We start from the raw sequence: 27510 nt of genomic DNA, 5'->3' as shown, positions 1-27510 counted from the left end.
GCCCTTAAGAAAAACGGCAGGGTGTCCATAACGATATCAATCGTTATTACTAAATAATTGAAATAAGGCAGTTTTTTTTCTTAGGCACGGATGATTGCTGGAAACGTATCACACACGTAGTGAGAGAATGCAGAGGGAACGTAAAAAACGAAAAGCCGGAGTGATATTCAGCAGCGTTTAATTGAAAGATTAAAACAAAACTAGGGATGTTTGCTGGATAGTCGCCGGGACTGTCTCGAATCTAGATACAATGCGTGTCAATAACCCCATGCAGACAGGTGGGAGTTTAAAGGGATGAGACTCAAGACAAAATTCTCACACCCTTTTAAGTCTGCGTGTGCGTGTGATGTTGCAGTGAGGAGCGGTAGTGTCACGGTCAGCGCGCTGCGCTACGAACCTGGTGGCCCGAGTTGGAATCCCGCGCACGGCCAACACCAGCGACGGTTATAAACGTCCGGTTCAGATAATGATCTGAACCCGTCGTGGGCCTCCCCTAGGTCGACTCAGCCTCAAATGAGTACCTGGTGCGGTGTATAAACCATCGCGACTAGGGAGACAAAGGCGGCCGGGCGTGGTGTTGGCCTTCCCCACCACCCCGTGTGCCGTTCCGGTCTTCATAGGTGCTCGCTAACGGCACTTGGCCCAACAGTCTGTTCAGCCTATACAGAGAACCTTTGTCTTTTATTAACTCTTAAATAATGCACACCAACTGCATGGACATGCTGCAGTATATTTCAGGCAATAACGATTCGTGTTGAATCGGAGCAGCCCATAATTCCTGAACCTCTGCACCGTGCCACACCACTAGGCGGAGAGTTTAGGACACCTTGGGACAGTGGTTCTTAAACCTTTAATGCAGCCTTGCACTCCTTTGGTTCTGACTAGTAAATAAAATAAAAACTATCATGTTAATAAATACATAGGGTTTGATGGAACCAAGTTAGTTGTACTTACGTGTCCGTTACATGTCTCGCACCCCCAGGAAGGGCATCTCGTATCCCCAGGGGGTGCATGGTACACCCCAGGTTAAGAAGAACCACTGCTTTAGAAGGAGGAGGAGGTGCAAGGGGGTGGAGACACACCCGCACCAGGGTGTACGTGTGCGGCGGGTGACATTTGTGCGCACTTATCTATCGGGCCTCGTTGTGACGCAGCATGCCAGCGGTGCGATTGGGCTGCGGCCGAAAAGGGCCCGGCCCGTTTTGCGAAACACGGAAATTGCAGACCTCCAGTTTCACCCAAAGCAGATAAGAGCCGGTGTGCGTGTGTGCGCGCCTGGGTTTCAACATTCCTAACGTCGTCAGCTTTTGCATAATCGATTTAATAAATGTGCACAGTAGAGCACCGATATTTTGTTGTTCAATTATAATTTGGGGGTGGTATGAGAGGCTGCATCCCCGATCCATGCCGCTTTGTATTGGGCAGCACGTGAAGACCATGCCATACTTAATCGAGTTAATTGGCGTGAGCAAGCCAAATGGAAACTGCACACATGTCTACGATTTCTCATTCGTTCTCTGTATTTTTTACTGCAGGTAACCAAAGAGAAAAAAACACAGATTACATTTTTTTTACGGAATAAACGTACAATTCCGTGAGAAAACACGACGGCTGAACAAAAAACAGTTGTTAAACGAAGATAATTTTCCATTGGCAAAAAAACGACAACTAAAAAGGATGGGATTTTACATTTTATGTCTCCTTCACCAGCGCAATATATTTACCATAAATCAGCAAGGTCCCAAATTGGACATTAATCCTCGTTTACGGGAAGAATTAAATTTCTTCTGCGCGTAAACGGCGAGATGGTTTTAAGTTCACGACGCGATTTTTGTGAAAGTGATTTCAGAAATTCAAGCAGTCACTTTCTTATTTAAAATTCTGTCTTTATTTCAAAACAAATCCGATTTATGCCCCACCAATCAATGCGATCCCATGAAACACAATAATGTATTTTGCGAGAGAGAGCTGGCCCAAACGAACAGATAATCTATAAACTTTAATGTTAAACCATGTATTACAAAACAAGCGATTACCTACTCCCATAAGAATATTACAGGATCTCTGTCATCTACTTTACATTGCCATTGTTGTAACAATGATGATAAATGGTTCAAGGAAATTGAACCTTTCAACAATACAAATTGTCTCTGGGGACAAGCATATTTACTCAATTAACCCTCTTGGGATAATCCAGTCACTTAAATCCCAACGAAGGTCCTCACCACATTGAGTGAAATAAAACAGTCCTTTTGAAGCTGTGGCAAAGCTTCATCAACACGTGACCAAACACGTGGACCGAACACGTGTACATAAACAAATATCAGTGGTTGGCAACAAGGCATAAGCAAGCAAAACAAACGTTTAGCGCCCCCAAGTAGCTCAGGGAGATCCTGGATTCATGACAAATATCCCCATGAAACGCAACACGTGAATTTTCATTTTTTTTGTATTAAACTCTCTCATCTCTTGTCTGTGTTTCTTCTCTCACCTCGCTACATCTCGATGTCCACATAAATCCTCTTTCCTCACGACGTAGATGTCTATCTCTTCTGTTGCTCTCGCTAGGATTTTTGTGAATTGAAAGGGCGGAGTGCCCAAAAACGATTCATAATTCAGGCCCTCATAGGTTTGCACCACCACGGAGAAAATTTTCCAATGTTCTATGAAAACCTGCAATAGCTCTTGTTGTCAAAGTTGCCTTGGTGGCAATGTCCAACGGAAGTACTGTCGAATCTACACAGGGCATGTGGACAAGCAAACGAGGATATGACAATGACGATACGTCTTCCGATGACCTCAGAAGTTGACAGTCATTAATTGCTGAATCACAACGTCTGAATGGGAAGGCCGGTTCGACATCGTGGGGGTCGAATTGACAGAGGCTTACAACGCGGGGACAAGGTATTACAGCCCAATACATCCGTTGTAATAAATCGAATACAACAATATATGAATGTGAAATTATCGTTAAACACTGCATTACAATAAGCGATATTCTAAAATTAAAGTACAGGATAACATGCACCAACCTCTGCTATATTTCAGATGAGGTAGTGAAAAGGGACCTTTTTTTCCCCCATCCTCAGTTACTCATGTGCAATCGTTGTTCATCTTCACACAGATATCACTACCGTGTTAGACTTTACACGACATTGCAATAACACAAGCAACCATAGCAAAGGCCGCCTTATTCGTCGCGTGTTAAAACATAACACCCTTGACCAAAATATTGATATAAATCATGTGAGCTCCCACAAACCACAACATTTGATAAACTATAATAAATACTCGGCTTTTTTTTGCTGTTGTTGCATGGCTACACCTTTTGAAGACACCGTTAAACTTCACGACATCGCAACTTTCAAACCGTTTAAAAGTTCATGAAACTTGACCGCAGTTACGGCAACCACTGGCCGGGCCACTGCTTCTCGTCCTACACGATGCACACGCACGGCGCAGGGAATCAACGATGAGGGGCGCGTGCTGCCACCTTCAGTATTGACCCCCCCCCCACCCATTCATTGTCAATGGCCGATGACAACCTCAATTTAGAGGACTGCAGAGCTCGGGCAATATCTTTTTTTTGCGCCGGTGATCACTACTTGTAGTTCCTCGGTTATCGTGCAACATCATCGGCTAACGGTGTTTCGGTTAACGTCTCGTCTCCCATAGTAACCCCTCCTCCCCCCCGGGTTCACTCCCACGTTACAATGCTCACTAACGTGTTTACGTTAAACGCACGCGGTCGCGCAAATTTCGGCCAATCCGAGCGCTCGCAAAGAGGGGGCTGAAGCCGTGCCGCCTCACAGCCAATCAGCGACGCACCATTCATGAGGCGTTCAGACCTCGACTTGGCTTCGTTTACATTATAACGTTTTCTGTTTCGGGCAGTGGGACGTCTCTCTTGCAGAGTCGGTGATTTTGACATATTTTTTCTACTTATAAGTTAAGTAAATTCGACTAACAGTAATTTCGGTTAAAGGTAGTTTTCGTGGAACGGATTACAAAAAAAGCGTTAACCGAGGAAGGACGACTGCACGTGGCTGCTGCGGCCTTCCGCCACTCGTCTGTGGCTCCCCCTCCTCGTGCCTCCGAGTCGTTCTCCCTCGACAAGCGCGAGCGAGTGGACGCTGCGCGTTACAAGTTTTACATCGTCACTTTTAGATATTAAAAAAAACCTCGCCGCGTTTGTCTAGGTAGGAGTCACAACGCCGATCTCGCGAATCCGGACAAAACCAAAATTACGTCACAAGCCGATTTCAGCCGAACTGCAAGCTACCCGCCATTGGCAGCGTCAAAACACACTACAAAACACACTACTGCGCAATTGTTGCGAAGGTGCCACCCAACCCAGCTGTGTTAAATCCCCTTCCCCAATCATCAAATCACCTTCTCCAATCATCAAATCACCTTCTCCAATCATCAAATCACTTTCCCCAATCATCAAATCCCCTTCCCCAATCATCAAATCACCTTCCCCAATCATCAAATCACCTTCCCCAATCATCAAATCACCTTCCCCAATCAGGCAAAAGGCGCGCCCACAATAGTATCGATGCGCCCCGCACAGCAAAGCGATGGGAGAGATGAGGCTTTGCCTGCGAAACGCCGCCACTCTGCTCATTTCAAAATGTGAAACTTCGTGGGTGCGAGCTGAGGAATCGCGCCCGCCTCTTTAACGTCGGTAGAGAGGTTAGGATGAAGTTAAAATTACTCTTCTAGCAGCGTTTCAGTTTTTTTTTTACAGTGCCACTGGTAAATATTACGAGCTGCCCGACACTGCCACGATAATTCGCGCACAACTAAAAGTCGGAACTCAAAACAATGACACGGCCGTTTGACATCAGCAGAGCGGTGGACTAGGAAGCGTAGTAGATTGTTGATTTAGTTTTACAAGTACTCGAATTATAAATGTGGCTTCACTCTCCAACACACCGGTGTGCTGTACTAGCAACGAAGTGTATTGTTTACGTGACAAACTTTACTAATTAGCTGTGGCGGGTGGTGGTGGGTTTAACGACACATTCATATTTACGCGATATAACCCAAAAACCTCTGTTATGGATCTTTTTACAAAGTTGTAGAAAAATCCGATCACGGCTCGGACTTAACGTGGCGTTGTAAACGCATCTGCAGCTCAACAAGCTGTCGCTAAAACATCCATCGCACGCATTACTCCCGAGTATGTTCCACCTCGGCAGGTGACACGTGGGCGCCGTGGGTCACCTGTCGTCAAGCGCTGGAATGGAAAAGATCATTCCCCATCACCCCATCCCGCAGTCACCTTTTACATTCACCACGCTTATCGCGATCTGACCGTTACCGCCAGGCACCATAACATTTGTTCCGTTAAATTATGAAGTCCTTTGTTGTTGTTGTCGTCAGTGCACATCACCACCGATTGTCACAACATCGTCAAAAGTTAAACAAACGCAATGCTCAAAACGGACAACTCTCCGATGCTTCTCGGGCTGCGTGTCGAGAGTTGTCCGGCGCAATGTCCGACGTTCCGCCCCACGTGCCCGGGATCTTCTTCAGGAACAGTGACATGGAGCAAAACGTCGGACACCGCGCTGAACGACACGCACACACATCGAAGCGCCATACAGCACAACCGCGATAGTTGTAGAAGCGCCAAAAGGAGAGACTCCGTCAACTTTTCACGTTGCATGCACATTCTCCACCTCGGCTTAATGTGAAGAAGCAACGCAGAAATCGCCGAAATTGATTCGCAATGCACACTTAAAAGGTACAGCACACGAAAGGCGTTACGTTTAAAAATAATAATCATAGCACCGTACATTCTCTCTATGGGAGCCAGGTCCTCTCGCAAGACGTCAGCGGTCCTTCCATTCAGCCCGGTCCGTAAATACTCAGGAACCTTGCATTGGATACCACTCATAGTCGCGTCCGATTGTTCAACTTGCTTACGTGACTTTATTATCCGTCTTTCCCCAGATCATTGTACCTATCATTTTTCCTGGTTCAAAACATTACATAGGACTATAAAATGCACTTCACAATACGGCACCATTGTAGAATCACTGCTGCGTATTGCGTAAAATGCAACGACCCTGAATCAGTTGAGCTCCACTCAAAAAGTGGAATTGAGAAGAGCTCAATGACCTGAGAGACAGAGGGCTCCAGCAAATCAAAAATGTGAGTTTGGGAACGGGTGTAGCGACAAACACAGCCGCCTTGCAGCAGCAGCAGCAGCAGCAACACAGAGTCCCTGAGTCTCCTTCAACGAGAGTCAAGGTGCCAGTTTGGTGCAACTGCATTGACCGGAAATATATCGTCGTCATCATCATCAAATTATTATTTTACCTCTTTGCGGTAGATTATTATTCGCAATGTCTGAATAAAATATTCAACGCACGGTGTTGTTTGCACTAAACCGCTTTGTTGTATTTCGTGAGAAACGAGTCGGGAGAAATCCCGCGCACACGCCGCACGGATCAGTCACGGCTTCCCGACACACGGATCAGTCACGGCTTCCTGATACACGGATCAGTCACGGCTTCCTAACACACGGATCAGTCACGGCTTCCCGATACACGGATCAGTCACGGCTTCCCGATACACGGATCAGTCACGGCTTCCTGACACACGGATCAGTCACGGCTTCCTGACACACGGATCAGTCACGGCTTCCTGACACACGGATCAGTCACGGCTTCCTGATACACGGATCAGTCACGGCTTCCTGATACACGGATCAGTCACGGCTTCCTGACACACGGATCAGTCACGGCTTCCCGATACACGGATCAGTCACGGCTTCCTGATACACGGATCAGTCACGGCTTCCTGACACACGGATCAGTCACGGCTTCCTGACACACGGATCAGTCACGGCTTCCTGACACACGGATCAGTCACGGCTTCCTGACACACGGATCAGTCACGGCTTCCTGACACACGGATCAGTCACGGCTTCCTGACACAAGGATCAGTCACGGCTTCCCGATACACGGATCAGTCACGGCTTCCCGACACACGGATCAGTCACGGCTTCCTGATACACGGATCAGTCACGGCTTCCTGATACACGGATCAGTCACGGCTTCCTAACACACGGATCAGTCACGGCTTCCTGATACACGGATCAGTCACAGCTTCCCGATACACGGATCAGTCACGGCTTCCTGACACACGGATCAGTCACGGCTTCCTGACACACGGATCAGTCACGGCTTCCTGACACACGGATCAGTCACGGCTTCCTGACACACGGATCAGTCACGGCTTCCTGATACACGGATCAGTCACGGCTTCTGATACACGGATCAGTCACGGCTTCCTGATACACGGATCAGTCACGGCTTCCTGATACACGGATCAGTCACGGCTTCTGATACACGGATCAGTCACGGCTTCCTAACACACGGATCAGTCACGGCTTCCTGACACAAGGATCAGTCACGGCTTCCCGATACACGGATCAGTCACGGCTTCCCGACACACGGATCAGTCACGGCTTCCTGATACACGGATCAGTCACGGCTTCCTGATACACGGATCAGTCACGGCTTCCTAACACACGGATCAGTCACGGCTTCCTGATACACGGATCAGTCACGGCTTCCCGATACACGGATCAGTCACGGCTTCCCGATACACGGATCAGTCACGGCTTCCTGACACACGGATCAGTCACGGCTTCCTGACACACGGATCAGTCACGGCTTCCTGACACACGGATCAGTCACGGCTTCCTGATACACGGATCAGTCACGGCTTCTGATACACGGATCAGTCACGGCTTCCTGATACACGGATCAGTCACGGCTTCCTGATACACGGATCAGTCACGGCTTCCTGACACACGGATCAGTCACGGCTTCTGATACACGGATCAGTCACGGCTTCCCGACACACGGATCAGTCACGGCTTCCCGATACACGGATCAGTCACGGCTTCCTGACACACGGATCAGTCACGGCTTCCTGACACACGGATCAGTCACGGCTTCCTGACACACGGATCAGTCACGGCTTCCTGATACACGGATCAGTCACGGCTTCCTGATACACGGATCAGTCACGGCTTCCTGATACACGGATCAGTCACGGCTTCTGATACACGGATCAGTCACGGCTTCCCGACACACGGATCAGTCACGGCTTCCCGATACACGGATCAGTCACGGCTTCCTGACACACGGATCAGTCACGGCTTCCCGACACACGGATCAGTCACGGCTTCCTGACACACGGGGTTTCTGTCCTCGGAAGTTTTCGCTGAGCAGCACGAGAGCCTGTCAGGGGGGGGGGGGGGGGGCAGAATGCCAATGCTCGTTGGCGAATTCACGGCTTACGTCGCCTCTCTGGTCAATGTGTTCAGTCTCCTGTTGAGCAAGCTCCGAGTAGCAACTCAACTTTCATACGGCAGTTTCGTTCAAAAACGCATCATCCTCACGAAAGTTATCCATAAGAGGTTTTTGGGTTTGATCGCTTAAATATAAATGTGTCGTTAAACCCACCACCACCCGACAGAGCCAACGAGTAAGGTTGTCATGTCAACAGAACGTGACAATTCGTTACTAGTACAGCACACCGGTGTGTTTAAGAGTAAGCCCACACAATTTACAATTCGAGTACGACGTTTCGCCAGTAATTACAACTAGCATCATCAGGTGACAGACATATTGAGCTCACTCTCTAACACAGCCGTGTGCTGTACTCGCAACGAATTGGCATTTTTGTTTACGTGCCAAACGTTACTAATTGGCTGTGTCGGGTGGTGGCGGGTTTGACACATTTATATATTTACGCGATCTAACCCAAACAAGCTCTATTATGGCTAATATTGGTCACGAAAACCGTATGACGTGTTAAACTCACGGAAGTGACCGTTGCCTCGCGTTACACACAGACCGATGGACGGACAGAGCCAATGCATGAATAACATTAATCCTTAGCTGGAATATTAAATAATTATAATACTGATAGAGTAGTTTTAAACAGTACTGTTCACGCAAATTGCAAAATCAAGACTGACCGCTGATGAGACCCAAAAAGTTTATAAACAAATGCTGCTGGGTAATAATCTTGAGTCAGTAGAGCCAATTTGCTGGAGAACTCAACATGTATGCTAGTTATATGGAGAGGCACAGAATGGAGCTATGATCGTATAATTTCTATACATTTGTTTTAATCTAAATGCTCCACAAAAACTGAGGTTGCCACCTGCCCGAGTTTGACCGGGACAGTCAGGGAATTGGCACCTGTTTTCGGGTGGCAGCACACATTGATTGGTACCGAGATCTGGTACCGATGTTGTTCTGTCGAACTTGGCTGCAGACTAAATGCGAGGTGTTGATAAACGGCCTGGTGCTGGCTGAGGTATACGACTGCGCTTGGTCTAAAGTTGAAATAGGTGGCCACCACAATGACAACGAAGAATGAATGTGTAATACGGTGTGACAGGTAGTTCGGTGATTTTGAGAATGGAATATCGATAGCGCGCACCGACTCACACCGAACACTTTATACTGTGAAATACACTTGGCTCTTCACTCCGACAGACACGTGAATGCATTTCATTAGCACGTGCGTGACGACTGGCGCGTGCCTGGCCGACTCATGAACGAAGGGTTGAGATTTCAAAGTCCGATTGGCGTGGTTAACTCGGTCCATCATCCCCGTGGGATTAATACAAACTAGTACCGCTTTGAAGGACATCAGGAGTTGGTTGTCTTTTGGAGAGAATGCCCCCCCCCCCCCCCGTTATAGGAATGTGAAATTGTCAACGTTGGGTCAGGGTCTCGGATGGGGACGAACGCAGTCCCCGTGCTGGTTGGAGCAGGGACAGGGACCTTCATCGAGACTTCCCAGTTCCGTTGTAACTTTTAACTAAAAGGCGTCATTAATGTTGAGTGTCTTCATCTATTGGACAGGACGGAAGGACTCTGGGAAAAAAATCAGTCATTTGGCAGAGGATTCAAGACGATTCCCGTATAGACATTAATCAAAATGTTTTGGCTACTTTTGTGTAGTGTTACAGTGATTTTTCTTTATGGTATTCACATACTGAATTTTACATTTAAAATGTAGCGTATACTATACACGTTAATTATACTGTGGGTGAGGCTGTCGCAGTCGAGGATTCCATTTTAGCGAACGTTCACAAATTCAGTAAAATGTTGAAACGTGTTTATATATAAAAAAAAACATATATGTAACTTTACCTTGTTTTGTGCCACGTGTGCACATTTGCATTGGACGCCTAAATACAGATTAGCCTTCACAAATGTGCCGATTAAATCCCAACCCAACACACTAACATCTCGGGGGTCACTGCCCGCGAGCAGGATTTAGGATTCACCTGAAGTGGCAGCCTCAGGAATCACATGCCCACCCAAGCGAGCCCATCCAAACGAGTCGCTACAGAAGGACCGCGCGACGCTGTGAGCGGTCCCACTTTGACCGTGCAACCTCTTTCTGTGCCTCGCCGCTTTAAATGCGAGACTGTGATAATTCTGTTTAAAATCGGCGGAGATCATGTATGTCTTGCACTCGGGTTGTGCGGCGTGTATCTGTGCTATCCGCACAAGCCTGTGGGAATTGCCAATTCGTCAGCATGCCTCACAGAAGGCCCGGCTCTGCAGCGTATTTAATATAACGCGCAGTGAAGGGACTGCGATCACTATTCAACGCGTGCGCTCAATGCTAACATTGTTTTATGCGTACGTGTTGAATTGGGGCGTGAAGACAAATGACCACTCTGAGGAGACCACCAGCATGCATCGCCCGACTGCTGAATGTCGAAAGTGGTCCAGAAGTGTCGTTCAGAATGAGCCCAATGCTGCCGACAAGAAGCACTCCCAGGAGGCTATCACGCCAATGTGTCGCGTAAAAAAAACCGATTTTGTATGCGGAGACACAAATATGGTAAGGAGTCATTATTTACTGTCTTTTTTTACATTCTCCACAAGAACGTTTAATTATTATTTGCATTCTGTCACCGCTGTGCCAAATAGCCCACTGCCCTCTCAAGGTGCATGGAGCAGGGACAAACATCGCTCCCAATTGACAACGACAAAGCCACACGTGTGGCCCATGATGAAACGCCACGTGGAAAACATCCACACACGCGCACAGACCAGCTCATACCGGTTCCGAGGGTGTACAGAATTTTCACACCGAGCGAAACTCGCCAAAAATAGATATTACAATCATAACGCTTCAGAGCACTTGCGTGTGTGTGTCAAGTAAATTGGTGCATGCTACAGCGGTATATGAAAACATATTAAGGCTAAATGTTGATTTAAAGCTTTCGTGACTGAAGGGATTCATATTCTTGGTTCTTTCGGTAACGTCACGTAGAAGGGAAACAAAAAAATAATACAAATATTAAACATTAAGGCTGTTGAAGAGATTATTGGTACGTTTGTGTGCCACTGGGGATAGCTACAGATGAGTGTTTTAGAGCACTTGTCCCTTGAAGAACTCAAACTGTGCAGAGAAGGGGACATTGTGAGCCCGCATACACTCGCACAACACACGTGAAAATGGCACACACAAAAATACGTGCGGAAACACTCGCGCACACACACACACACACAACGTTGACCCTCATGGGAATTGTATTCACACGTGTTGATGATAATACGACTCTTAAGATGCGGGAGGGCTTTGTGTTTTGGATGCTGTGGTAACACATCAGTGAACTCTGACCGGCCACGATTAAAAGTAGCACTGTTGTTCGGGCCAATGACAAATGTGAGGAATGTTACATGAAAAAAAACATGCTATCAAGTGTCAATGATTCATTAGAGTAATGTGCAAAAGGAAGCTCGTGTCTGCTGATGAGACACTGAATCTCGAAACCAGTCGAGTTTTGCCCACGTTGAACCAATGCTGCCAATAAGAAAAACCATCAGTGGTGTATTTTATAAATTAGTTGCAGTAACACGTGTGACATGAGCCTTATTTCTGCTGATGAGACGCTGCATGTCAAAACCTGGTCGGGAATTTTGCTTGTACTGATCCAATCCTGCCGATGAGATGCAATGACTTGCAGGCCATGTGGCCGATGGGTTGTGTAAAAATAATACTTTTTTTAAGTGGAGAGACATATTGGACGGCGGTTTTATTAATGTTGTTATTAAAGTTCTCCGCAACGACGCTGAGTGGTTATAATGCGTTTACATTTTATATCGGAATTAAATATATTTAAAAAATAAACGCAAACACGGTCATTTGGCTTTCCTGGTTTGATGAGGTCAGCAAATAAACATGAATGATCTACAATAAAGGTGTTTTTTGGGGGTTAGATCGCATAAATATAAATGTGTCGTTAAACCCGCCACCACTCGACACGGCTAATGAATTCAGATTTGGCCACGTAAACAAAGCGTGCACATTCGAGTTACCACTTGAGCACACCGCTGGTGCGTTAGCGAGTAAAACCCCAACGACGTTTGCAATTCGAGGAGGACGAATTTCAACGCGAACGACCGAACGCATCGGCACATTTCTCTGTCGCCTTAAAGGGTCACTGGTGTCTTGTTGGCAAGCTTCGAGCCCTGTTGCGGGCACAAGGCGACTCTCAACACCTCACTCGGCGCATGAGAGTGTGTGCCGGTAGGGGGTGATGATTGCTACGTCCGGAATCTGCGGGTACATATTTTACAGGGCGCTTCGAAAAAATGTTAACACTCCGGAGAATTTGCAACAATACCACGAAGAAATGTGGCTTTGGAGACCTCCTGGAGAAGATTCCAGGCACGCGTCGACAATGATGGCGAACACTTGGTGACTCTGTTGACTTTTTAAAGCTATTAACATACAATTGTTATCATGTTACAGTGTATTATCCGTTATTTGTACATTCAAAACGATAGTCCCATATAAGTGTTAAACATTTTTTTTAAGCATTCTGTATGTTTTTTTCTTTTAATTCGAACAGAGGTTGACACAGGGGTGGGGGGGAGACCAATGCAGAAACGGAACAGGAACGGGAGAGAATTCAAAAACTCGACACACACAGCGGGCACCTCGGGTGGAGGCTGTGAGACTCGAATCCCTGTTCCTGGCTAGCTCCACGTGCCGTGTAACCACAGCGAACCATGGCCGCGAGTGAACACACATCATTTGTACGATACGCAATAACAAAAAAACCACAACACAGCCAACATTTTTGTTCGAGTTCGACACGATGGAAGGGCCGATTAAAGTGTTTTGGTAAATGCACGACTTGCAGTGGAGGGTTTTTTTTCAGTGCAAATGTAATTTATCTTGTACTCTGTGTTGTTATTCTCGGAGAACGGCACGGATAGCATCATAATTAAAATATATCCTGCGATGATCCTAAATTAACCAAATTGAGCATACAAGCTATTCACGTGTTTTAATGTATTGTACATATCGTCAAGGTTTTATATGTTGCCATTTTCTACAATAAAAAAAACGCCAGTCAACCAGAATAATATCTGAAGGCCAGTAGCAAATAATCTCACCAAGAAACAAAAAAATTCTAGAAAGAAATTAGGTGCAACACACACCATGCCCTACACACCATCCGCATACATTATGAGCACAAAAGAGATTTTTTTTATATATATACTACAGCCTTGGAAAATCTGAAAGTACGATGATAAAAAACCTAAAATGATACTATATAGCCCTTTATCAATAAAATTACTGGATAAGGGCCTCCCTATCTCGATGTCGGTCCATGCGGGTTGTTTGACCATACTTCACCACGCTGCTCCCGTGCGTGTTGGTGAAAGGGCCACGCCCAGGACTTGGCCAGATACCGCTCGCCACCCACGTCGGCCGCGATCGGACTCGAACTCGGGTCGCTGGTTCCACAGCGGAGTGCATTTCCGGCTGGGACTCTTTGCTCTCTCATCGCGTCAGATGAACACGAAACGACTGCGGTACTTCGACATTGAACGAGGCCGCTCCCGGGGCACAAAGTACGGGGTTGGAATGTCGCAGTTTGGGCCGGGCGTGGTGCTGGCCACCCACCCCCTCGTGTGCCACAGTGCCGGCCTTTATAGACGCTCGCTAACAGCACTTGCCCCAACAGTCTGTTAAGGCTATACGGGGGATCTTTGCCTTTGTGCGTGTGGTGTTTGTGTGCGAGGGGCGGTGAAGGCAGTAATTAGAGCGTTGCGCAATGAGTCCGGCGACCCGAGTTCAATTCCCTCTCCCGGCCAACACCGGTGACGGTTATCCGAACCTGCCCTGGACCTCCCCTAGGTCGACTCAGCCTAAATGGAGTCTATGGTGCGGTGTGTAAACATCATCACTGGGGAGACAAAGGCGGCCAAATGTGGTGCGTGCTACACCGCCACCTCGTTTCATGTTTGCCTTCATGTCACTGCTAACAGAACTTGCCTCAACAGGCTATACGGGGTATCTTTATCTTTGTGACTGTGCACATGGATACTTCAACCTGCAGTCGATATCTTTCTAGGTTAAAAAAATAATATAACAATTCTCCTTTCTCTCCTATCTCATCATTTGAGTTTCAAAAATGATCATTCTCTTGACGATCTATAAAATGCAAGGGTACCGGATTGTGCATTAAGCTGTGCGTATCACCATCACATACCTGCCAACCCACACGGTTTACCCGTATTCGTGTACTCGCAAACTCCCAAATACACAGCAGGCGTCAGGGTCGGAATCGAACGCACGACCACCTGTATACCAGGCGAGGTAGTTAACATCTCGCTCACCGCGGTTGTGCCTCGCAGGGCCGTGCTGTCGCAGGCAGACCTCAGACACTCTCGGCCTCTCCTTATGGTTTATTTTTGTTGTTTACTTTAAACCGTCCGATCGCCACAGTTGTTGTTAAATTTGTCGACCGTGCGCTGCGACGCGGGGAAAATAATCGTCGTACAGTTCACAGGCGAGAGCCGCGCCGATCTGAGCTCAATGCAAGCGAAACAAAGGGGACGAGGTCGCGTTGCGTGAGAGCTGTGATAGAGCGGGGTTGTTATTGTTGGAGGGAGGCGATTTGATGGGGCAAAAAAACAACACGGATATCTACAGACGAGTTAAAACTATAGCGACACAATAGAAGTTTAAACACCGCCCCCCCCCGCACACACAAATTATATAGGCTTTTGGCTTGGCTACGTTTAAAAAATAAAGTTTTTATTTGTTTCAAATGACTTGTGTATTAAGCATAAATTTACCACCTCTGTTTCATAATTCTGGTTCTGCATGCGACAGTATTTCATCAGTGTGAGGGGTTTAGAGTCAGTCTCATAGATAATAATAGTAATAACCATTACTACTTATGTACCCAGAGAAGTCACATTAAATCCGAAGACTTTTTCAATGAGGTTCCTTGTATTGGGATGTGTGACCAACGTCAATCACGTTGTGTGTTTTTTAGCTTACGGGGAAGAAAAAAACCCCAAATAAAACAAAAAACCCATGCACAACAAGGCGAGAACATACAAACTCCACACAGGAAGGTGCCCGAGTCGGGAATTGAACCTAGGTGCTTCTTGTCGCGAGGCACGTTATGCCACTGCGTCACCCCTTGCTGCAGACGACGCTTGCAAGCTAATGGCGTCTAGACGAGTGCTCAAGCTTTCCTTTCGATTGATGCATCAATTTGTAATTCTTGACCCCGATTCGGGATTTCCCAAACTCCCATTCCTCATAGCCCACCACGGCTCGCGTTTCCACATTTAACAATTATTTTCCGTCCGAATTAAAACGTAGCCTTTTACACACTGCACGCTTCTTGTGATAGACTGGTGAGCACATTCTACATCCATCGGCTAACACATAGAACACATCTGAGGTTCTTTCTCTCATTAAAAAAATAAATCGCGTCCTAGAATGTATGCGTTAAATTCAGATGCAGCGGATGGAACAAGATCGCGTCTCCCACGCGGTGCGTGTTATATCGACATTGGTGTTCCACTTTACCTTACAGCACGCAAAGCCTTGGCGGTCTGTGGCCGACGAACCCCATGACCTCGCCTACATTCCCGGGCCGAGACGGACACCGGCGGGCACTCGACACCAGGAAGGGTCCCGGCCGTCCACCCCACCCCTCTCCTTTCACCAATACGCAACGACCGGCGTGGTGAAGAATGGCAAAAAAGAGAACCCCCTTCATCGGTTGGTGGATTGATAGCGGCTGGAATTTACCCTTTTTTTTAGAAGTCACCCAGGACCACGTTTACCGGTGTTGCAACGATTCACTGCCCTGGCAATCCGATGAATTCTCAAGATTCACGGTTTGAAATTCAATATCATTCTATACTTTCATTCAGCACACACCAGTGGCCGCAGGGGCGATGTGGAGGCACTAACATGCAACATATATAGGCACCGGGGGATAAAAACATAATTCCAACGCACACAACATTACGCCGTGTTGTGATATCGTGGGCGAGACGAACGGACTTTAATTGACACCTCATTACGCAACCCGAATGTTGAGCCACCATCGGGCACGTTCAGCATGCAGCGACAAAATTGTTTTCACAATTGAGGACATTGGTAAAAGTGGGAAAGGCATCATCACCGCTCACTAATTGGCCGAGCACATCGTTATACATGGAGAACCGCAGAGCGATCGACCGGTGCGGCCTCACCGCCTGCCGGCTTGGTCTGGTGCCTCCTCCTCGGCGACTGGGTCGCTTGCAATTTGCATGACGACGAAGAGGTGAGACGAGAGATCTTTGAGGGTGCGGCGGCTGGACCCCCTGGCATAGCCTGGCTAAACCTTTTGAGACTCGCCGAAGGGCTTCCTCGCTTGCCGGTCATTGGGCGAGGAGTTAAAACCGCCGTCGCCCAAATCCGGCAATGTTCTCACTTTAGCTGCTTTAAACAAAATCATCCCGTGCCGGTGTGCCCGTTAGTTAAATATTAAGGCAGGGCGGGCGGGGTGGACTCACTTTTATTGGCAATGCATTATCGGTGCCAAGTCGAGACGAAGTCCCTGGAAGCAATTTACGCGCAAACTAGGCGACGCGAATCGGACTCGCACGACGCGAGCCTCGCCGTACGCGGGGCAAGGAGAATCGTGCGCGTTGAGCGCCTTCAGCTCTGCCGATCCGATGAGAGCAGACCACCCCGCCAGACCACACACACGTCACACGTCACCACGTGGTGACGTGCAACGGACAGCACTCGCACGGTTGTCACACAAAAAAAAATCATTCACGACAAACAACATTTTTTTGTAAGTTACTCTGCGCCTCGCGAAAATCAAAACCGGTGTGGATTGGGAAAAAAAAACGAACGTCCTAAGATCGGAACGACAACGCGAGCGGCCAACTCACGAGCGGCCAACTCACGAGCGGCCAACTCACGAGCGGCCAACTCGCGAGTGGCCAACTCACGAGCGGCCAACTCGCGAGCGGCCAACTCGCGAGCGGCCAACTCACGAGCGGCCAACTCGCGAGCGGCCAACTCGCGTGCGCCCAAATCCGAGGCGCGGTGCACGGTGGGCGATGTAACGGCTGCTGCCCACCCGTGCCCCATTCAACAACAACACCCAGAGCCCTGCGTCGTGTTACTGTGGGCGCGGAACGGGTCCTAGTGCAGCAGGGCCCGCACCGGTCACGTGAACTTAAGGTCCATGAACAGCAGCAGTCTTGAGGGTAAACGAATCGCCCTTCGGCCCCTGAGGTGTGGTGGATCAGGGGTTGATCACTGTCAGTCCTGACCACAATCTGTTCTGACAGTGACAAGGACTACAACAAGCCGGCACACGCACTTCCCCCCCCCACCCACCCTCCTTGGCTATGCGAGCCTGAAGGCAGTACGTTAATGGACACCCGTTGATTTGGGATGGCAGTCGCCAAACGCGGCAGCGGGCTCACGTCGAATTGTGTGTGACGCTCCTCGGTTGACGCCACACACGAGCGCGCGTAATTCCGTCACCAAGGCGCAGGAGCTGCCGCAAACACTGAACAAGGCCTCCCCGCAAGACACGGTTGGTCTCCTCGACCGAAGTGGTTTGCCCTCCCAAAAAGTCTCCTCCGAATGCCGAGGAGTCCGTGGGTGCCAAGGCACCGAGTGCGAGTGTCGGGCCGCATCCCTTTCTCGTCACGTACACATTTAGACTCGGAGTGAAAACTAATTAAATAAACACTGAAGCACCAACAAAGGTTGGAAATAAATACATTTTTACCGAACACAAATCACCCCTCCTCGTCACCTCACATACTGACAAAGTCGCATGACGATCACATCCCTTCTTTTGGACTCGCGCTGGTTTTCATTTCAATGTATTTCAATTTAAGTGCTGTTCACAAAAATAACGGTTCACACTTTCCCTGGAACGCTTAATACATGTAGCCTTATAGATCTAACGCACTCCAATTCACCTGTCCCTCTCCGTACTCTACGGTACGATAGCATTTTCCCGGTGATGCGGTAACTGTTCCTAGCTCCGTGCGCTCTGATAACATTAATACGAGCATCTGTCATTCCTCTTCTCTCAACACCTCTGCAGTAATTCCACACCTCGTTGCTCGCAAAACACCCCAGCGATCCCCGCCGAGTGTTGCGACTCTTCCTGTTCAATAGCCGTCTCCAAACAGCTACGCAAACCTCCCTTCATGAACCCTCTGGAATTGACGCTCTGATGTTCATCTCTTTGCTACCACATATTCCATCTCTCCACCTCTGCGTCTGCCAATGAGTCCTATCCTGTGTGAATCTGTCTACGTTATCGCCGTTGCTCTGTCAAACTTTCCCAAGTAACAATCCCAAGTACCTTTCATGGCAGAGGAAAGCGATGTGATGAGAGATTGTAGACGCGTGTTGTAGACTTAGGCAAGTGTACGATTCTGTTTTGGTAATGTCTAGGATCACAGCCGGGCCCAATTTCTCAGACCCTGCTTAGGCTGGCTTGGATTCAGGATAATTGGCATAATGTAGTGCCCACTATAGTACAACATTTGCCTATCATTAATACTTCTATACGATTCTACCATATTTTCCGATAATCTCACGAACAGGTTTTTTTAAAGGAAAAATAAGGTGAGACGGATGTGGCGTGGCCAAAATAATTCTCAGAACAGCGTTCTGGCCTGATCCAATTGAAGTCAATCACTTGGTCTAGGAGTGGACCTTCTAGATTGAAATAACATTCCAGGCAAGATAATCTGATCACTTAAGAGCCCTGCACGATGGGATTTGCACCTTTATATACTTAAGATACATTCCTACTGAGTTTGATTAAAGAGCAGATGCCCACAGCAGGGGTTGGGGAGGGTCACGAACTTTCCTCACTGCCATGCTCAACTCTGCATGAGTAGAAAGACCACAACACCTGGAGTGTGTGGCTGACACATGTTTGTTCATTAGGACATTGGCAGATGCCCTACGACAACATCTCCTGGCACTTTTATGTAGAGCAATTGTTATGGTTGCCAAGCGTGGACACTTCTTGATTCCAGAGACGGTGACAAGACGACGGCTCGCATTTGAGGTGGGATTCCTCCGAAGATCGCCACGTCTACCGCACACTGCTCAACGCGCAAACAAATCCATTCCACGCGTGTTCAATCCATTCTGGGTGAAATCGCAGAACGGTTGGCACACCACGAACCCGCCGTGGGGCATAGCGAAGCAACGGACACGTGACAAAAAACCACACGTGGTCAACATCGTCCCGCGGGACGCGGTAGAAGGACGACCCAAGATCAATTGGATGACAAATGCGATGACGCGGACAGATAAGCCAGCACGGCACATGACGACAAAAGACAGCGAGGGATTGGTGAGAGCGTGGAGACCACTTGTATACCAAGTGAGGTAGTAAGCGTTTTCACCACAGGGTGCCAATAAGGAGCAAGAATGTGGAGCTAATAGCGAACCGTTTGGATTTGGCAAGTAATGTGCAATAATCTATGGGGGTTGTCCGAAGGCCAAGGCGTGGCATGAGCAGGGTGCGTTTTTGATTAAATACACATTACACTTTGGAAGCGTACAGATGTGAACATTAGCTGTAGGAGCTGAGTGTTTGAGGCAGGAGCAAGATCTGTGTTATTCAACAGGCCAGCTGTAGACGAACGGCGAGCAGTGAAGGTTCTTCATTGTAGGTGGCAGTGGAGGGCGATTTTAATCCCTTGACAGGAGACAGAGTAAGCATCTTCAACGTTCAGTATAGAATCTGGCAGAAAGAAACAAAGACATCGCCGTATAATCAGGAAGAGAATGATGCCAGGAACAGAGCGCATGTTGCAGGATAGGGGAGGTCAGATAACCGACGGAGGCATCGATCTAGAGGCATCTCAGAAGTTGCAAGGGGATGGATGGTAGGGACAGCGCCAGAGTGGATCTGAAATATCCGATGCCTACTTTGCAAAGAGTGTGGGAGCTGTAAAAGAAGTGATTGCAAAGTGTGGTATCATGAACAGCATAATCTCTTGATATTTAGGATACAAAAAATATAATTGGTTCTCTACAAAATAAAATCGCAACTCAATCTCAAGCTACATCTGCCATCAAGAGTCAATAAAACAAATACGGCCAAACTTTCTGACCCTTATGAGTCGCATTCCCAAACGCACGACTTTATATATATATACGTGGGGTGGTCACACGTGGGGGTGGTTCGTCACACGTTCCGTTCGCGCGCGACGATTGGCTGTGGAGTTATGGATTTAGAAATCGTCGTCAGCGCTCCCTCCGGGAGTACTCGCGTGTCTGACTCCGCAGCCACGGGGCTAGTGTCCCCGGGTACGCTCCTGCTTCCGCGCATTTTTTTCTAACCCCCACCCCCGTTATAAATAAAGTTGCGCCGCGAAGGTAGATATCAGGTGTGTCGCTACGGAGCCACACATCGCGAGCCACACACGGCTCAGCCTACGATATTCTCCCTCGCTGCCCACGGCGCGCCACCCTCATATGGGCTCCGTGGGTTGTCGCTTCCCTGCTTCTGTGCGGAAAGAAGTCGAGCAATAAGCGATGCCAAAATCTGGCATTGATAATGTCGAACCATCCTGAATGTGTGGACTCCTCACAATCTACAGGGCGTCCGTTAAAAAAAAGACATCGTCCGCAATTAAAGAATAGATAATTCGACGGCAGCTACAACCGCACGGCTCAAAGTGTTGGCAACACGCATCCTCTTCGCTTAGTTTGTTTCAAGCTGAAGAGATGAGAGTAAATCTTCAGCGGCACACTGTGTAAGAATACGAAACAATCATATCCCACGACGCTGGGCAAAAACAACCGGGACTTTCTAAACTAGATTCCCGCTCATGGCAAACACCGGTGACGATTATCTGAACCGGTCATCCTGGGCCTCCCCCTAGGTTGACTCGGCCTCAAATGAGTACCCAGTGCGGTGTGCAACACATCGGCACCGGGGAGACAAAGGCGGCCGTGCGTGGTTGCTGGCCACCCGCCATGCCTCGTGCGCCGTGCGGGCCTTCACAAGTGCTACTCTCTGACAGCAACTTGCTCCAACGGTCAGTTCAAGGCTAGACGGGGGATTTTTGTCTTTGTAGTTTTGAGTCCAACCGCTGTCTAATTCGAATTATTTGTTTAACAACGGATGAGACCTTTCATGAACAACACACATAGACAAGCGACACGGCCACAGGGTCGCGTCAATAATCCATGCCGAACGAAATTCCTTTCCGGCACGCGCGCTTCGCGGAATCGCTTCGAGCGTAGACCTCTAAAGCATGGTGGGGGGGGGGGGGGGGGGGGGAGTGAAACGGGGTGGGGGGAGCGTCTACGAAGGAGTCCAGGCTGCGCGGTGCCAGTGGTCCTGGGCACGCCCGGGAGGGCACGGCTGCGCGCCGCATTGCTGCCGCTCCATCGGCCGCTCCAGCACCTCGCAGCTCTGCTCGGCCAGGGGCTGCCCGCTCGGGAGCTGGCACAGCACGGCCCGCGAGCGCGTCCCTCCGCCGCAGGTCTTCGTGCACTGCACGCAAGAGCCGGGGTGGGTGGGCGGGGGGGTCACGACGGTCAGCTTTGGGGGAGGGGCGGGGAAACAAATGAAGGGGTCAAGGTGTAGAGACAGAATCGTCTTTCTCACGCCGATGTCGGCACAGCGGCCTCCGCCAGGGGGAACTATGGGGGGGGTGGGTGGGGGGTGCAGTTACGGGGCTGCCGAGCACTGACGCACCTCGCCCCAGGATCCGTAGTTCCACTCGGGGCAGGGCCCCGCGTCGCACGCCTGCGTCTCGGAGGGCCGGTGCCGTTCCTCGCAGTGGTAGTCGGCGTAGCCGTTCTCGTCCTGGCACACCACCACCCGCCTGTGGATCCCACCTGCGCACGTGCTGGAGCACTGATGGGGACGATGGGGACGACGACGATGGTGATGAAGGTGATTACGATGACGATGAGTTCGAATGGGCCAACGAAGAGCAACGATTAGAGATTCAGTTCTCGGTGAAGTAGCCAATCGGTGGCTCTGTCCGAGGGATGGGGTGGCAGGTGATGGCCATCTCGAGGCCCACCCCATCACGCTTGATAGTCACAATGGTGGCGCCTGAATATCGATTATCGGCCTCCCGGAAATGCAAAGCACCAGTTTGGGTTTTTTCATTGCTTAGAAACGCCCACTCCGCCACTAAATTAGTTTTACAAAGTTAGGTTTAAAAAATAAAATGGGAACGGGTGAGTGAGATAATGGGTAAAAGGAAATACGAACAAATGTGAGTTAAATTTTGATTTAAAGCTTTCGTGACTGCAGTAATTCATATTCTTAGTTTTTTCGGTAAAGTCACGTTGAAGAGAAACAACAAAATAACAAAATATATATAAAACAATAAAAATTCTCACGACGTTTCGACCATAACTCAAACGGTCATCATCAGGTGTGTCGGTTTGCATAAATTTATTTTGAAAATGGCATATTTATTTATTTATATATATAAAAAAATAACGTTTGCGTCACGCGCAACGATTGGCAGTTTGCCAGGACTAGTCCATCTATTTTTTGAAAAGAGGAGGGGGGAGACGAAATTTGTTTTTATGTATGCTGTCTGAAAGCCACTGTAAGCGTGAACAATCAATCAAGAACTGAAATGATTTATCAAATCTTTCCAATGATTGCTAAGATAGAATCCATCTTCTCGGTTGAAATTGTCTCTGTGTTTGTATATGTGGATAGCCTCATGAACGAATCTCTCATGGAAGCCAGATGGCTTACAAAGAACCTCCGTCTTGGAAAAGTCAATGGCATGTGAGCCTACTGAATTAGAACAATGATCTGCTACGGCCGAGGTGTTGGTCCTACCGTGTTTAAGGTCTGCTTTATGTTCACGAATGCGGTCCGAGATATGGCGTTTGGTTTCTCCAATGTAACTACTACCACAGAGGCAACTTAGTTTGTAGACACCAGGGTATTGTATGTCCGGAATCACATCTTTTACAGACAGAACCAGATCACGGATTTTATGTAATGTGTTGAAACGGACCTGGATCTTGTGTTTATTCAAGATCTTGGAGATCTTTTTTTTTTGTGATCCCAGCAATGTAGGGTAAAGTGATGGTTTTGAAAGGCTCCTCAAGAGGGTTCTTCTTCATGGTTTGAGTGATAGCTTTGCGGATTGTATAGTCGGAGTAACCATTAGCCCTAAGAGCTTGGTGTACGTGCTTGAGTTCACTGCTTATGTGTTCCTGGTCGGATATGCATTGGGCTCTATGATATAGAGTCTTGATGAGAGAATTCTTCTGTGATGGATGGTGGTGGGAATCCGGTTTCAGATAAGCATCCGTATGGGTAGCTTTCCTGTAGACAGAGTGGCTCATTGAACCATCAGGTCTCTTTTTAATTAGGACATCCAAAAAAGGTATCTTGCCATCTATTTCGACTTCCATGGTAAATCTGATGGCTGGGTGTATGGAATTGATGTGGTCGAAGAATTGGTCTAGAGCAGGCCGGCCATGTGGCCAGATGACAAAAGTGTCATCCACGTACCTCTTCCATAAGGTTGGGCGCAGAGTGGCAGTCTGGATGGCGTCAGTCTCAAATTTCTCCATGAAAATGTTAGCTATAACTGGAGAAAGGGGGGAGCCCATTGGGGTGCCCTCAGTTTGTTTGTAGAAAGTTCCATTCCAAGTGAAGTATGTATTGGTTAAACAGTGTCTCACCAGGGGGGGTACCTCAGTGTTTAGTCCTTGATGAACCAAGTCTTCAATGATTGCAATGGTGTCAGGTACAGGAACCTTGGTGAATAAGGAAACTACATCAAAACTGACAAGCAGGTCGTCTGGGGACAGGGAAATACCCTTGATTGTTGATACCAGGTGAGTAGAATTTTGTACCGCAGAGGTGGTCTTTCCAGTGAAAGGACGCAGGATTTCAGACAAAAAACGAGCTAGTTTGTAGGTGGGGGAGCTGATAGTAGAGACTATGGGACGAAGAGGTGTATCAACTTTATGTATTTTTGGTAAGCCGTATAATCTTGGTGGCCTGGCAGCAGAAGGTTTCAACGAAAACTGTTTAGATTGATCAATTAATGCGGTTGAATCAGAAATTATTTTGTTGGTTTGTGTGACGAGGCTGTTGGTGGGATCTCTTTTTATTTTTGTATAACTACCATCGTCGAGTAATTCTTTAATTTTGTTGTTGTATTCTATTTTATCCATGATGACAGTAGCATTGCCTTTGTCAGCTGAGAGAACTACAATATCATTCTTCTTTTTTAATTTATATAATTCAAAACGCTCATCTTTGCTGAGGTTGCTAGCTGGCATCTTAGCGTTTTTGAGGGTTGCAGCGATTTCAGATCTTGCTACGTCTGCAGCGATGTGACCCAGGCCCCTGAGAGCAACGTCTACTTGGGCAATTATATCATTAACTGGTATGTGTTTAGGTGTGACTGCAAAGTTTAGACCTTTAGCTAAAACGGATTTCAGACCATCGGAAATAGAACTGTTACTGCGATTAATTACGACTTTATTAACGTCTAACTTTTTGGTGTGTGGGTCCGGTCTTTTGTTGAAGAGGAGGTTAAATTTGGAAATTAATCGCAGTAACAGTTCTATTTCCGATGGTCTGAAATCCGTTTTAGCTAAAGGTCTAAACTTTGCAGTCACACCTAAACACATACCAGTTAATGATATAATTGCCCAAGTAGACGTTGCTCTCAGGGGCCTGGGTCACATCGCTGCAGACGTAGCAAGATCTGAAATCGCTGCAACCCTCAAAAACGCTAAGATGCCAGCTAGCAACCTCAGCAAAGATGAGCGTTTTGAATTATATAAATTAAAAAAGAGGAATGATATTGTAGTTCTCTCAGCTGACAAAGGCAATGCTACTGTCATCATGGATAAAATAGAATACAACAACAAAATTAAAGAATTACTCGACGATGGTAGTTATACAAAAATAAAAAGAGATCCCACCAACAGCCTCGTCACACAAACCAACAAAATAATTTCTGATTCAACCGCATTAATTGATCAATCTAAACAGTTTTCGTTGAAACCTTCTGCTGCCAGGCCACCAAGATTATACGGCTTACCAAAAATACGTAAAGTTGATACACCTCTTCGTCCCATAGTCTCTACTATCAGCTCCCCCACCTACAAACTAGCTCGTTTTTTGTCTGAAATCCTGCGTCCTTTCACTGGAAAGACCACCTCTGCGGTACAAAATTCTACTCACCTGGTATCAACAATCAAGGGTATTTCCCTGTCCCCAGACGACCTGCTTGTCAGTTTTGATGTAGTTTCCTTATTCACCAAGGTTCCTGTACCTGACACCATTGCAATCATTGAAGACTTGGTTCATCAAGGGCTAAACACTGAGGTACCCCCCCTGGTGAGACACTGTTTAACCAATACATACTTCACTTGGAATGGAACTTTCTACAAACAAACTGAGGGCACCCCAATGGGCTCCCCCCTTTCTCCAGTTATAGCTAACATTTTCATGGAGAAATTTGAGACTGACGCCATCCAGACTGCCACTCTGCGCCCAACCTTATGGAAGAGGTACGTGGATGACACTTTTGTCATCTGGCCACATGGCCGGCCTGCTCTAGACCAATTCTTCGACCACATCAATTCCATACACCCAGCCATCAGATTTACCATGGAAGTCGAAATAGATGGCAAGATACCTTTTTTGGATGTCCTAATTAAAAAGAGACCTGATGGTTCAATGAGCCACTCTGTCTACAGGAAAGCTACCCATACGGATGCTTATCTGAAACCGGATTCCCACCACCATCCATCACAGAAGAATTCTCTCATCAAGACTCTATATCATAGAGCCCAATGCATATCCGACCAGGAACACATAAGCAGTGAACTCAAGCACGTACACCAAGCTCTTAGGGCTAATGGTTACTCCGACTATACAATCCGCAAAGCTATCACTCAAACCATGAAGAAGAACCCTCTTGAGGAGCCTTTCAAAACCATCACTTTACCCTACATTGCTGGGATCACAAAAAAAAAAGATCTCCAAGATCTTGAATAAACACAAGATCCAGGTCCGTTTCAACACATTACATAAAATCCGTGATCTGGTTCCGTCTGTAAAAGATGTGATTCCGGACATACAATACCCTGGTGTCTACAAACTAAGTTGCCTCTGTGGTAGTACTTAAATTGGAGAAACCAAACGCCATATCTCGGACCGCATTCGTGAACATAAAGCAGACCTTAAACACGGTAGGACCAACACCTCGGCCGTAGCAGATCATTGTTCTAATTCAGTAGGCTCACATGCCATTGACTTTTCCAAGACGGAGGTTCTTTGTAAGCCATCTGGCTTCCATGAGAGATTCGTTCATGAGGCTATCCACATATACAAACACAGAGACAATTTCAACCGAGAAGATGGATTCTATCTTAGCAATCATTGGAAAGATTTGATAAATCATTTCAGTTCTTGATTGATTGTTCACGCTTACAGTGGCTTTCAGACAGCATACATAAAAACAAATTTCGTCTCCCCCCTCCTCTTTTCAAAAAATAGATGGACTAGTCCTGGCAAACTGCCAATCGTTGCGCGTGACGCAAACGTTATTTTTTTTATATATAAATAAATAAATATGCCATTTTCAAAATAAATTTATGCAAACCGACACACCTGATGATGACCGTTTCAGTTATGGTCGAAACGTCGTGAGAATTTTTATTGTTTTATATATATTTTGTTATTTTGTTGTTTCTCTTCAACGTGACTTTACCGAAAAAACTAAGAAAATGTGAGTTAACCCTGACGAGGACAGAGCCTGCTATGATTGAGCCTCCTGCTGCTGAATTGCATCCTGGGCCTCCTAGAGAGTACATAGAGGGGCATCTCTCGAGTGGAATGCCCACTTAGGTGCACAAAGCCATGGGGGCGGAGAGCGGCGGCACCGAGCTCTGAACACGGTCAGCCGAGTTCGATTCCTGACCACGTACATAAAATAGCAATTTGACGAGACGGAGTGGAAATAGAACGGTTCTCCCTATGTGAAACCAGCAACCTCGGTTCAATCCGAGGTGACAGCCAACGTCAGTCGGTGTCAGAACTGGTCCTGCGCTCCTCACCCCCCCTTAGCAACCCACACCGATCGACACGGTGACCTATTGGCAACGTCGATC

General features: G+C 47.6%; 1 protein-coding gene across 1 annotated transcript in view; it reads right to left on the bottom strand.

Moving 5' to 3' along the window:
* Window positions 1-21652: 21652 nt before the first annotated feature.
* Window positions 21653-27510, bottom strand: part of LOC116952785 (A disintegrin and metalloproteinase with thrombospondin motifs 9-like) — a 100724-nt gene continuing 94866 nt past the window's right edge. Inside the window, exons 27-28 of the mRNA XM_032972424.2 lie at window positions 22085-22246; window positions 21653-21880 (exon numbers count right to left, since the gene is read on the bottom strand). Of these exons, the coding sequence (XP_032828315.1) occupies window positions 21689-21880; window positions 22085-22246 (354 nt within the window). The 3' untranslated portion in view covers window positions 21653-21688. The remainder of the gene's footprint in view (window positions 21881-22084; window positions 22247-27510) is intronic.

The sequence above is a fragment of the Petromyzon marinus genome, chromosome 48 (genome assembly GCF_048934315.1).
Source record: "Petromyzon marinus isolate PM22_M1 ecotype Great Lakes invasive population chromosome 48, UKy_Petmar_22M1.pri1.0, whole genome shotgun sequence".
NCBI classification, from domain to species: Eukaryota; Metazoa; Chordata; class Hyperoartia; order Petromyzontiformes; family Petromyzontidae; genus Petromyzon; species Petromyzon marinus.
Note: the sequence above shows the minus strand (reverse complement) of the source record. Positions and strands in the feature narration are given on the sequence as shown.